This window comes from Sphaerodactylus townsendi, linkage group LG15, assembly GCF_021028975.2.
Source record: "Sphaerodactylus townsendi isolate TG3544 linkage group LG15, MPM_Stown_v2.3, whole genome shotgun sequence".
NCBI lineage: Eukaryota > Metazoa > Chordata > Lepidosauria > Squamata > Sphaerodactylidae > Sphaerodactylus > Sphaerodactylus townsendi.
Window position 1 is genome coordinate 35,905,490 of NC_059439.1, and position 13,405 is coordinate 35,918,894.

Genomic DNA, 13,405 nt, shown 5'->3' on the forward strand with positions numbered 1-13,405 from the left:
CGCACCCAAACACTCACACCCACGCAGACAGCACGCTTATCCCCGGCAGGCCATCTTTCGACAGACACAGATCCAAACTTAACAGGGCCACCTCTAATGGGACTGGAGAGTAGCAAAGGTCTTTTCCTGCCTATCCTGGATCTTTAAATGAGGACAAAACAGCACTTGGATAGTAAAAGTTTAATTCAGAACAGGCAAAATGTGTTGTTACAGGGTATATTGGTCACAAGCACGGGGCAAACGTGCCCCAGAACGGTCAGCCTAGGGAGGAGTTGTTGTCCCTCCCAATAATTGGAAGACCCAATTCTCCTCCCGTCCCGTCCCATTGCATACAACCTTGTCTAATGAACGAACTGCATTCTGACCTATTTTATACATATGAAGATTCTCTGCTGCCAACAACCCCTACGATATCAAGTTACGAGCCCCACCCCCTGCCACAATCCTCTAGCTTAAGCCACTGTCTCTGCGGTAGTGCCCTTGAACGATTCGTGTAGTTTGGCTACATCGTCACTGGAAACACGGATCCAACCATCCTGGCGGACGTGGTAGAGGTTGACAGTGCCCCCCGAGTAGGCATCGCGGTACGTAGCCTGGTAGATGGCACGACGGGCCAGGTCGTAGGCTTCCTCAACCGAGAGATCAGTAGAGTAGCCTCGGTCCATCACCCCGTAGGCATAGACGGAACCAGAGCCCACTGAGAAAACTGTGCCCGAGATGCGGTTCCCCTCGCTGTCCACGTAGTACAGACCTGAAAGGCAGGGCACGGAAATCTGGGTTACTGGGGCTTGCGACACATTGCTTATAAACGCCATATTGAGATCGATACTCATCTTTTACCGCCTCCCAGATTATAAGACTAATGACAAAGATAATGTGCGTGCTTATGTTCCATCCTGTTCAACAGGTTGCAAGCAGGACATATCCCACCTGTTGAGTCTCTCCAAACCATTCAGTCTCAGAAATATTTTAGCTCTTGATATTGCATGTGCACTCAGATATATGAACAGGCAATATCAGAAAGAAACAGGGCGACTAAAACTAGCTGACAGGTAAGGTGAGGGATTTTATGGTGCAGGTGGTAAGTAGTCTGACATAACAACTTAGAGACCCATTCCACTTATCTGAGTACCGCAGATGTTTGAAACACTTAATGTCTGAGAAAATAAGGAAGTTTCAAAAGACCACACTCAGGGTTCTATCGGTCCATATACCCTGCGTACAAGGCTCGGGGCTATCTGCTCACATTTTCTACATCAGGGGTCTTCAAACTATGGCCCTCCAGATGTTCATAGACTACAATTCCCATGAGCCCTACCACTTGGCCATGCTGGCAGGGGCTGATGGGAATTCTAGTCCATGAACATCTGGAGGGCCATAGTTTGAAGACCCCTGTTCTACATAAACACTTCCCAGTACTGATGAGATCATCTTGGAGGGTCTGTCACCTTGGAGGGTCTGTCCTCTTGGGTCAGGATTCCTAGTCTTCTACACATACATTTTTGGGGAGAAGTCATATCGCCAAGTTGCTTCAAAACCCCAAACTGTCTTTTACCAGAAATAACCCCAATGTTCCTTGATCCAAATATCGTAAACAGAGTTGTCTTCAGGAGAATTTCAGAACTGTCTTCAAGAGAATTTAATTTAGATCAGAGGAAAATGGGAATGCTAGAGGAAAGGAAAATATAGGGACATCTTAAAGACAGACTTTTATCTAGATGAAATTAGGCTGTATATCTAGGAAATAAGGGATGCTTTAGGACAGCAGTATAGGGGGAAATAATAATAATAAATCATTCCATTTTCAGATCTTGCCATAAAAATGGAATTATTCGCACAGAGTGCCATACCAAAAACCTCGGCTGGCACTTGAACTATTCTACGTATTGAAATTTCCATATATCCATTACAAAAGGCCACGTTGCCTGGATCCGCACATATACTATGCCGATACATCACATCCAAGGTTCTTGGGAAGACTCACAACCTGTATGAAGGCCAACACCGGCTGAAGATCTGGCAGTTGTGATTTCATATCATTACAATCATAGGCTCATTCCGCACATAAAGAATAATGCACTTTCAAACTGCTTTCAATGCTCTTTGAAGCTGTGCGGAATCCACTTGCAAACAGTTGTGAAAGTGGTTTGAAAACACATTATTTTGCGTGTGCCGAAGGGGCCATAGTGTTTTATTTATATGCTGCAGGGGCTGATAGGAATCTTAGTCCATGAACATCTGGAGGGCCAGAGTTGGACACCCCTGTTCTAGAAGAGCCTGTGGGGACCTGCACAGATGCATTCTGGAGCAACTGTAGTATCTGCCACACTTTCGAGGGCAGCCCTGCATAGAGCAAGTTACAGTAGTCTAATCTGGAGGTGACTGTTGCATGGATCACTGTGGCTAAATCGGAACCAGAATGCAGAGCAGGAAATAAGACCCAAAGGCTCATTCCGCACATGCAGAATAATGCACTTTCAAACTGCTTTCAGTGCTCTTTGAAGCTGTGCAGAATAGCAAAATCCACTTGAAAACAGTTGTGAAAGTGGTTTGAAAACGCATTATTTTGCGTGTGAGGAAGGGGCCTTACAGCTGAGCAAAGGAAAATAAAGTTTGCATTCCAGTTCCATGCTCTTTGTGTGATTGCAACTCTTACTGATTTTCAATGAAATGTCTTCAAAAATGTCCCTATTTAGGATTGCAAACTAGATGTAACTGAGCTGGTCCCTCTTAAGTAGTTATCAGCTTGAACCAATAGCATGATAAAGAAAAAAGGGGCAGGACATACATAGGGCCCTGTAAAAGCAGAGTTCTGCCTACTGTGATGTCACGGTTTGTCCTAGCTCTAAAATTTAAATGCTTCGTATTTAAGATTGGGAAGGGGGTTAGAATATTGAGCTGTCACACCCAGATATGGTCACCCAACTTACCTTGAGTGAACTCCACCATTCAAAATGGTGCACAATAGTTACAGCAAAGATCGGGGGACTGGGTTATGACAGTGACTCCTTCAATATGCTAACCTTTACTGAAACTTTTGCCCTCATTAAAGAGAGGCTGTTAGCAATGGACTATCAACAACTGCAGAGCTTGGCAAATAAATCTTGTTCACTAACAAATATGTCAATTCCTTTCACGCAGGGATACCCAGCCTATTATATTACAGCGCTCACAAATCCCATATACAGGAGAGCCTATATGCTGGCTAGATTTAACATCATGCCATCTCCACTACATAGAGGAAGACTTAAAAGGTCTTCCAAGCGATAAGAGGTTCTGTACCTGTAGCACAGGACAGCAGGATTCCATCCCACACATTCTCCTGAACTGCTTATTATACCAAGAACTCCGATCCAGCCTGTTATCCCAAGCTATAGACTCTATGATTGATTATACAGAATCAGATAAAGTAGTTACGCTTTTAAATTGTCAGGATTTTCATTGTTGCCTTATAGTGGCAAAGTTTTTGTCAGAAGTATGACAAACGCGAAGTTTTTTACTATTCACTTTTTAACTGGAACTGTATCTTTATACTATCGTGTATATATTTTTATATGATTGTATATGCCAATAAAGGCTTATTGAATTGACCCAGATATGGTCTCTTCCACATCACAACTTTCCACATTGTGGGTGGAAAGTTGCTGCCCAACACAACCCTGGACCCACAGTTACCTGGAAGCTTGGGGCAAGGGAGAGGCCAAAGCAGCAGCAGGGCTACCAGAAGGAGTCAATGGAAGAAGGGGGCAATGCAAAGCACTGACCTTAAAGGACCAGAGGGAGGAAGAGCTCAGCTACAGGGGCAGGACTTGGGCTGGAAACAGGGGAAATGTTATGTTGGTTTGCACATTGTGGGGGGCGCCGCACCCTTAACACCCACGATGTAGGAGGGACAACTGTACATCAGAGCAGCAACTCCAAGCCGCAACACTAATATAGCTTTCCTCAAGTTATGGAACCTCACGTATCTGGAAGTACACAACACAACAGAAGCGACTGCACCTTGTGAAAAATAATTTTAGAAAAATTAATTGCAGCTGCTGGGAAACCAAGCTGACGAAGGTGTAAATTAGACCTAACTGGGCAGAGATATAGCTTCCTTCCACCATTCAAATGCAATGTCATGGGGCAGAACGCAGCCAAAGCGCCAAATCTGGGAAATCCAAGTGTTTGGAGGTGGGGGCATGGTTTGAAGAGATGGAAAGCAGTACCACAAAAGTATGGGGTCTCTGCAATAACTGCAGGGAAATTCTGATATGCAATCGGGACCTTCACAACAGTAGATTAAAGATAGAAGGGAAAGCATTTACGACATGCAGGGCTTTCATGGGAATCGAGGGACGGTTTTCAATGTGTCTAGAAAGATGCCTTTAAATGGTGGAACGAGGCTGACACCAAGGGAGGCCAAGCAGCTGAAAGGAAATAGAGGGGGCTCCTCACCTGGCCCTCGCTTGTCCCAACCACAGATCATGGTGCCCATGGACAGCCCCATGCCCTTGTACTGATACACCATATTGGCCAGCAGCTTGGAGGCAGCGGCCACCGAGATGCGCTCCTTGTTGCGGAGTTCGTAGATGCGGCACTGCCGTGCCAGCAGCCGCTCCCAGAAGCTGCAATCCGCTGCGCCGCCCGCCATGGTGCCCAGGAGGTAAGGGTTGATTTCGATGACCTTCTTCACCGTCTGGGATGCAATGTAGACGCCTGCTGTGGCCCGTGAGTCCACCGCCACAATCACACCATGCTGGAACTGAAGGGGAGAAGGACAAAACGAGGGAAGGCAGTGAGTGACCCCCAGAGCCACAGAATCTGGAAGCCTGCTACTCTAAGGGGCGATGGCGACTCAAGTGATTTCACCACGCTTCACCCCACAGGTCGGCGGACATGCCTGCCCACGATACCCTCTGCAACTTTCAACACTTAGTAGAAAAGTGCAGATATCACCTTAGAGAGATGGGGTCAGTACTTCTCAAAAGCGTTTGCCGAAACCAACTCCATCCAAGCCAATGGCGACAGCAAAATCCCAGTGGGTCCAAGCTGGGATCCGGTAAATTGTCAAGAGATCATCCCCTTGATACAGAACTTAAAAGTCAAACAAGGCTCCCGGCAGCGATGCCATTATCCCTGAAATATTGAAAGCAAACCCAAAATGGTGGGCAGACTCGCTCGCAAATCTCTTTACAAGGATCAACGAAAAGGGGATAATGCCAAAGGCATGGACTTCCTCTGTGCTGGTTCCAATATTCAAAAAAGGTGACCAAAACGATCCAGCAAATTATCGACCCATTAGCCTGCTCTCTATCATAGGGAAGCTATATGCTAAGCTTCTCCTGACTAGAAAAGTGTAGCATAACAGGCGGCCTTACATGAAAGAACTCACCCAACCGTCAGTGGAACGATGGAGATCCAGGAGCAAACCTTTTCAAAATAGTTCACTACCAAGCAGTCAAGTGTCCCCTACCCCAAAGCTCTCTCCAGTCCAAACCCCACAGTGCCCCACTCCAACATCTACCTGACAGCCAGTGTGGTGGTGTGGTTAAGAGTAGGTAGACTCTCATCTGATGAACTGGATTTGTTTCCCCACTCTTACACATGCAGCCTGCTGAGCGGCAGTGCGTTCCAAACTCTCTCAGTCCCACCTACCTCACACGGGCTCATTCCGCCCATGCAGAATAATGCACTTTCAAACTGCTTTCAGTGCTCTTTGATGCTGTGCAGAATAGCAAAATCCACTCACAAACAGTTGTGAAAGTGGTTTGAAAACGCGTTATTTTGCGTGTGCGGAAGGGGCCGCGGTGTCTGTTGTGGGGAGAGGAAAGGAGTTTGTACGACGCCCTGAGACTCCTTACAGGAGACAAAGGCAGGGCATAAATCCAACTCTTCTTCTCTTCTCCTACCTTACTCTCCACCCTAGCCTCAAATCCCGCTCAGGGGAGCAGCATTTGTTTTGCAGGCAAAAAAAGTCCCGGGTCCCATTCTCAGCATCTCGAGTTACCCAAACTCAGGTCCCAGGTGATGCGGAAGTCCCCGGCCCGAGATGCTGGACTGCATAAGGCAGTGGTGGCGAACCTATGGCACGGGTGCCAGAGTTGGCACTCAGAGCCCTCTCTGTGGGCACGCGCACACAGAGTTCGTCATGTGGGGGTGCGGAAAATCGCCCTCCACACACACGCATCTAGGCTGGCCTGGGCTGCTGAGCACAACATGTAGGTAACCCTGTTAAGCGCTGTTAAACCCCACTGATTTTCATGCGAAGAACTAAAGTGCGATCCATTACCTGGCAGTAAGCTCGGTTGCTGGCAATGGGGCTTGCTTCTAAACACTCCTAGGGTCGTGATTCACCCGTTGGAAGAGTTGCACGGTTGCTTCAAAGCAAAGCCACCAACTACCACCAAGCTTACTCCCGAGTAACGCGTGCCTTGGAACCAACCGTTTTTTCTACACTAAAACCTCAATATTCAGGTTAAATTGCCGTGTTGGCACTTTGCAATATATAAGTGGGTTTTGGGTTGCGGTTTGGGCACTCGGCCTCAAAAAGGTTTGCCATCACTGGCATAAGGCAACTCCAGGTGACTACACCTGCGCCCCCCCCCCAAAAAAAATCCCCACCATTGTATCCTTATTACATCTTGCCTCCAATCTTTTTCTCCCTCTTCCCATTCTCCCACACTGCCCCCCCCCCCCGCAATTCTATACTTTTCTCCTCCACTGTTCTGCCCCCTCGGCCTCCCACCCACTCGAAGGACATGCAGCCCCCCCCCCCCCACCAGCCAAAACTGCACAACCCCACTCCCTCCCTCCCTCCCTCCCTCCCTCCCACCCACCCACCCACCCACCTTGAAGGCCAAAGTCGTGGTCCCATGCAAGAGCTCGATCTTGGCGTCCGCGGCGGCGGGGCAAGGGGCGGCCAAGGGCAAGGGCAGCCCCGAGGCCAGGTTCTCCGCTCCCTTTTCTGCTCCACCGCACGCGCCGAGCGCGGACAGCCGGAATTCACAGCCGGCGCCCAAACCGAAGTAGCCGGCCCGGTTCACGGGCTGCTGCGGCTCCAGCAGGCTGGCCAGCGCCATCTTGGATGCGGGCTAGGTACAGTGACTCAGGGAAGCGGCACGGCCCATCTTTTATATAGACCTCGGCCGCCATCTTGAGTGAGGGCACGGGCGGCAGCACTACGTCAGCGACAAGCGCCGTATGGGCGCCACTCTGTACTGTTTGCGAAGCAGGTTCCCGTCGCCATTTTTGGTGAGGGCGGCGAAGCCATCGGGCAGGCCGGAGCTGGGTGCCATCTTAGGTGAGGGCAAGGCTCAACTTGGAGGACCTCTCGGAGTGACAAACCAATTTGCTTTTACTCCTTTTCAAGCGAGCGGGAAGCAAATGCGACAGTCCCCATCTTCACTTTGTCCGGGGAATGTCACGTTGGGGAAGGAACGGGATGTCAGCAAGTGCGGGCTGGTTTTACCTCTGATATGAGTGCAGCCAGCAAAGTTATGCAATCACAAGGCTGAATTAACCCCAAAGGGAGTTGGCCTTTCTCTTCCTCTCGCCATGCAAAATGTACCTTCCTTTCCTTGCGGAATTCACTCTGGCACGAAGCTGACAATAAGCACGCAATATCCTAAGCAGTAATTGGACAATATCCTTAAGGAACCTACTGCTAGAATGAATGCACTAGAAGATTAAGACGAAGAGCTTTCTGATGGTTCTGTGCTATTTTATAGCCAGTCTTCAGTAGAATCAGGGAGCCATACATATCAGCCCACATACATACTCCAAGATGGGTTTGGAGGTGTGTGCATGCAGAGCAGTGGCGTATCTGCCTAGGGACAAGGGGTACCCCTTGTCCCCGGGTGCCACTCTTCTAGTCACGTGGGGGGCGCAAAATCGGCCCCCCACGTGACCAGGAAGTCCTGCTGTCTCATTGTTTTCATGTGCCTCGACCCCATTCGAGACACGCAAAAACAACGAGGCAGCAGGACTTCCTGCTGCCTCCAGGCGCCCCCACCCTGGACTCCCCCCTTCCTTCCCCCCCTGCCGGCTGGGAGCCCAGCTGGCAGGGGAAGTCTGTTGGGGGGGAGATGGCATGGGCTGGTTCTAGGACAGTGGAGGTGGAGCCTGGGGCATCAGGGGCGGAGCTAGGGTGGTGGGGCAGAGGGGGGGCGTCCTGGAGACAATTTGTCTCCGGGCGCCATTTACCCCTGGTACGCTTCTGATGCAGAGATTCCTAGATATTGCCTGGCCCTTCTCTTATCCATATGTCCAGCAGCTTGCCAACTGTAGTGGGATAACTGGGTTAGCCTCAGTTGGCAGAAATGGCCTTACATTTAAACTGACTGTTTCCTAATTCACCCTGCATTAAACCCTTCTCTTGCCCCCAAGATTGCCAGGGGGTTTGGATCAAGAATCACAAAAAATAGTTCTTTTTTGCAATCAAGTCTCAGGCAATTTATGGCTACCCTCAGAGTATTTTCAAGACAAGAGGGGTTCAAGAACTTGCCATTTGCCTTCCTCTATGTAGTAGCCTGAGACATCTTTGGTGATCTCCCATCCAAGTTCTAATCAGGGCTAACCCTAGTTATTAGCTGAGATTTTATGACAGTGATGGCGAACCTTTTTGAGACCGAGTGCCCAAATTGCAACCCAAACCCCACTTATTTATTGCAAGGTGTCAACCCGGCAATTTAACCTGAATGCTGAGGTTTTTGTTTAGAAAAAACCAGTTGGCTCCCTCTACCTCCGCCCCACCCGTTCAAGCAGGGGCCAGCCTGCTCTAGCCTCCAGCAAGTCCCGCGCGCACCGCTCTATGCCTCTCTAGCATCTCTGCCTCCTCTGCTCGGGCAGCAGCCACCCGGAGCACAGGCACCAGGTCCGCCAGCCGAGTCCTCCCTGCTCACTGCGGTGCGCACACATCATGCTCAGTGGCCCAGGCCAGCCTAGATGTCTGTGTGTGTGGGGGGGGGGGCACAGAGAGGGCTCCGAGTGCCACCTTTGGCACTCGTGCCACAGGTTCGCCATCACTGTCTTATGAGATCGGGTTAGCTTCTGTTATTCAGGTTAGGGCAGTTAGTTAGCCGTGTGCATTTGCTGGGAAGAAGACTCTTATGCACACAAAAGGGGAGGGGAGAGGACAGGTCTCTTACCTTCGTGGTTGAGTAGGACCACTGGGCTTTGATAAGGGCAGAGGCTGAGAAGAATATATACCATTGGCCTAACTTAAGAGAGAATCCCTTTCATTCTATATCTGTCCCCTCCCTCTCTGCACGTATAAGCGCATGCTATGAAGACATACAGGAATCTTGTGTCACTTTAAAAACTAACAAAATAGCATTCTACATTTTTAGTCCATAAGGTGCCACAAGACTTCAGTTTATTTTTACTGCAACTTCCGGTTGCCAGCCTCCAACAGCTGCTTTGGAGGGCATGATCACCAAATACAAATCCTGGTACTTTTAAAAAGCTTCCCCATAGGTTACCACTACTGCCCATCTCTCACTGCTGAATACATACGTTTGACTGGAGTCTGCCATACCCCAACAATCAGACCATGTTCGTACCTACCATTTTTGTCAGAGAATTAATATACATCGTTCTACTCCTGCGATACTTTCAGCCACAAATATACTGCTTCCATCCCCTAAGAACATAAGAACATAAGAACTAGCCTGCTGGATCAGACCAGAGTCCATCTAGTCCAGCACTCTGCTACTCGCAGTGGCCCACCAGGTGCCTTTGGGAGCTCACATGCAGGATGTGAAAGCAATGGCCTTAAGAACATAAGAACTAGCCTGCTGGATCAGACCAGAGTCCATCTAGTCCAGCACTCTGCTACTCGCAGTGGCCCACCAGGTGCCTTCGGGAGCTCACGTGCAGGATGTGAAAGCAATGGCCTTCTGCTGCTGCTGCTCCCGAGCACCTGGTCTGCTAAGGCATTTGCAATCTGAGATCAAGGAGGATCAAGATGGGTAGCCATAGATCAACTTCTCCATAAATCTGGCCAAGCCCTTTTTAAAGCTATCCAGGTTAGTGGCCATCACCACTTCCTGTGGCAGCATATTCCAAACACCAATCACAGGTTGTGTGAAGAAGCGTTTCCTTTTATTTTTTCCCCCTCTACATTCCGTATGTGTTCTCTGTACCTCCACTTGTCGAGAAAAGTTGGCCAGAGGCATTTAAAATAGTTATAGGAAGCTGTCCCCATTCTTGTCAAGAATTGTTATATTTCTTTGCCCTGAATGAGTGCCATGTTTTAATGGGGACACTATGGCCTTATAGGACTGTCCAGACAGACTGAAGTCTTTCCTTCCAGTCTCCAAACCACCTCATAGTGTCCCTGCAGCCTTGGATGCCCTGAGATATTTTGAAGGGGGACTGAATCTTTCCCAGGTAACAACTGAATTTAACATCAAACAGTGGTCCCTTCCGCACACGCAAAATAATGTGTTTTCAAACCACTTTCGCAACTGTTTGCAAGTGGATCTTGCTATTCCGCACAGCTTCAAAGAGCACTGAAAGCAGTTTATAAGTGCATTATTCTGCATGTGCGGAATGAGCCTGTCTCTCAACTAATGGCAGCATCTGTAGTGGTTAAAAGCACTGCTTAAAAGGCAAACTGGACGTAAAACGCGGGTGGAAAGAGCGCAAGAGTATTTCAGGCAGAGAACCCCACGTCTCCTTGCAGATGAATCCCAGTTGCAGAAGCACTGTATCAGGCAGATGGTTTTCACCAGAGGCGTTCCTCCCATTGGGCAAAGTGGGCAGTTGCCCAGGGCGCCCCCTTGTGGGGGGCGCAAAAACTGCAGGTTCGTTTGTGGGATTTTTTTTTGTATTTTCAGTGTTTTTCCATTTGTGGCCTGCAGAGGGTGCAGTTTTTAGGCTAGCAGCACCAAAATTTCAGGGCTGTTTCAGGAGACTCTCCTGATGATATCACCCAGGTTTGGTGAGGTTTGGTGTAGGGAGTCCAAAGTTATGGACTCCCAAAGGGAGTGTCCCCATCCTCCATTGTTTCCAATGGGAGCTAATAGGAGATGGGGCTACACTTTTGAGGGTTCATAACTTTGGACCCCCTGAACCAAACTTCAGACCTGGTGGAAAAAATCATTGTTTAGGGTGGCCGCCCATGGGGGCGGGCATCAAACTCAGGTTTTGCCCAGGGCTCCAGTTTGCCTAGGTACGCCACTGGTTTTCACTGTCCCTGTGCCTGGTCACATCTTGCTTCCCCTCCCTCTCAGTTCGTTCCTCCCCTCCCACCCACCCCAATTCTGGATAGACGCAGCTGGGGGACTGGGGGACGCAGCATTGTTTTTTCACGGGAAGCAACGGAGGCAGCGAAGAGTGACAGCCGCTGACATGACAGCGTCCCCTTCCCGCTGTAGGCTGGAGAGTAATAATAACCCTCTCTGTGCTGGGGACCAGGTGAAATCTGCAACTACGATGGTCACCGAAAGGCCTAACTCGACGCTGAGGGAAGACCTGTGCCCGTGCACAGCAGAAGCTAACAACTGAGCGAGAATCTATTTTGTGAACGGTGTTGCACGCTGCAAATCATATCTGGTGTGTCTGGTAGCATTTGTCCAGCTGTCAGCCTGTTCTCAGAGGTCGTCCCAAAGCGGATTCCCTGGAGCCCAGATGTGGAAGCCAATTGCAGCCTCCACCAAGAAGAGGCCGCGTCACCCCCGATGCAACTAAACATATATTTTAGTTCCATTCAGCTCGCAGGCAGCCCTGTCCCAAGGACGCAGAGCCAATAACAGCGCACGAAGCCGCATTTCATCCCACTGGTTGTCAGGAGGAATTGGTTTTAAAGAGGAGACAGAAAGCGTTCCTGCTACAATTTGTTTCCGTCTTCTTTCAGGAATAGAAGAAGAAGAGAAGAAGAGTTTGGATTTATATCCCCCCCTTTCTCTCCTGTAGGAGACTCAAAGGGGCTTACAGTCTCCTTGCCCTTCCCCCCTCACAACAAACACCCGGCGAGGTGGGTGGGGCTGAGAATGCTCCAAGAAGCTGTGACTAGCCCAAGGTCACCCAGCTGGCGTGTGTGGGAGTGCACAGGCTAACCTGAATTCCCCAGATCAGCCTCCACAACTCAAGCGGCAGAGCTGGGAATCAAACCCGGTTCCTGCAGATTAGAATGCACCTGCTCTTAACCACTACGTCACTGCTGCTCCTACGCCATAGCTGCTTCTACTTCTCACCAGTTTTCCATGGAGCTTTTCCTGCCGTTGTGAATGTGGAGGCATTTACAGTTGCAACAGGGTATCCGCATGGCAGTTTTCCCCCCTTATGTTCCTGGCCTCAGCCCCTTGTGACTGCCCTTCTCCCATTTCCCTGGAGGGCTTTGAGAAAATTCGGCAATTTACCTATAGCTACAGCATTAAAATGTTGTCTGATAGGTCCTCTGAATTCCCAGAGTCCATTTTTTTGAAAGTCCAAAACCCTATCCTTTTGCATTGCGGAGATATAAGGGGAAAAGCATACCTCTGCAGCAAAAAGGGCTAAAGGTTTTACTCTTTTTACAATGAAAAGGGGGAGCTAACAGATCCTCATAGCACTCTGGCGTCAGGGAAGAATAGTGAGATTTGAAGAAGGAATATGTTGGAAGGACCTGAAAAATGCACGCCTTCTCATCTACATGGCATACAAACTCTTTGACTACGATCTTTTTTTAAAAAAAAGATACCCGATTTAGGAAAGATTATAGCAAAGTTGGAGGAAACCAGGAAACAGAGAACCAGGGGCTCACATTGTGTGGATATTCCAAAAAAACCCTGTTCCAGTTTCAAAACCAAACCAAAGAACAACTTCCAGGTGGAAACGGCTACGTCCAATTCCTAACATTTCCCACTGTTATCTCCCTCGATTTTGATCCCCCCCCCCTCCATTTTTTCACCCTCTTTAATGCTGCGCTGCATTGGAATAAACCACACCGGACCCAGTGGAAATCACTCTTCAAGTGAACATAGCTTAGACCTCTTTCAGTTGCCTGAAATCTGAAAGTAGAAGCAAGCCTTTATTGGCATAGACAGCAGTACAACAATAATAAAAACAGATTAAAAAGCATATACAATACAGAATATACATGTTAGGATAGGCCAGTGATGGCGAACCTTTTCGAGGCCGAGTGCCCAAACTGCAACCCAAGACCCACTTATTTATCGCAAAGTGCCAACACGGCAATTTAACCTGAATACTGAGGTTTTAGTTTAGAAAAAACGGTTGGCTCCGAGGCGTGCGTTACTCGGGAGTAAGCTTGGTGGTAGTCGGTGGCTTTGCTTTGAAGAGTGTAACTCTTCCAATGGGTGACTCACGACCCTAGGAGGGTTTACTCAGAAGCAAGTCCCATTGCCAGCAACCGAGCTTACTCCCAGGTAAAGGATCGCGCTTTAATTCTTTGCATGAAAATCAGTGGGGTTTAACA

At 49.0% G+C, this 13,405-nt stretch overlaps 1 protein-coding gene across 1 annotated transcript; it reads right to left on the minus strand.

Moving 5' to 3' along the window:
• Window positions 1–165: 165 nt before the first annotated feature.
• PSMB5 (proteasome 20S subunit beta 5) lies at window positions 166–7,101 on the minus strand. Its single transcript, XM_048517523.1, has 3 exons — window positions 6,834–7,101; window positions 4,441–4,747; window positions 166–751 (listed from the first exon to the last, which is right to left on the minus strand). The coding sequence occupies exons 1-3, from the start codon at window positions 7,062–7,064 to the stop codon at window positions 453–455; spliced, it is 837 nt and encodes a 278-aa protein (XP_048373480.1). The 5' UTR covers window positions 7,065–7,101; the 3' UTR covers window positions 166–452.
• Window positions 7,102–13,405: the final 6,304 nt, after the last annotated feature.

Coding starts and splice junctions, on each gene's coding strand:
- PSMB5 (XM_048517523.1), bottom strand. CDS start 7,064: ATGGCGCTGGCCAGCCTGCTGGAGCCGCAGCAGCCCGTGAACCGGGCC. Junction 4,748..6,833: donor CCACGACTTTGGCCTTCAAG/GTGGGTGGGTGG, acceptor TCTCCCCTTCAG/TTCCAGCATGGTGTGATTGT. Junction 752..4,440: donor TTGGGACAAGCGAGGGCCAG/GTGAGGAGCCCC, acceptor CCTGCCTTTCAG/GTCTGTACTACGTGGACAGC.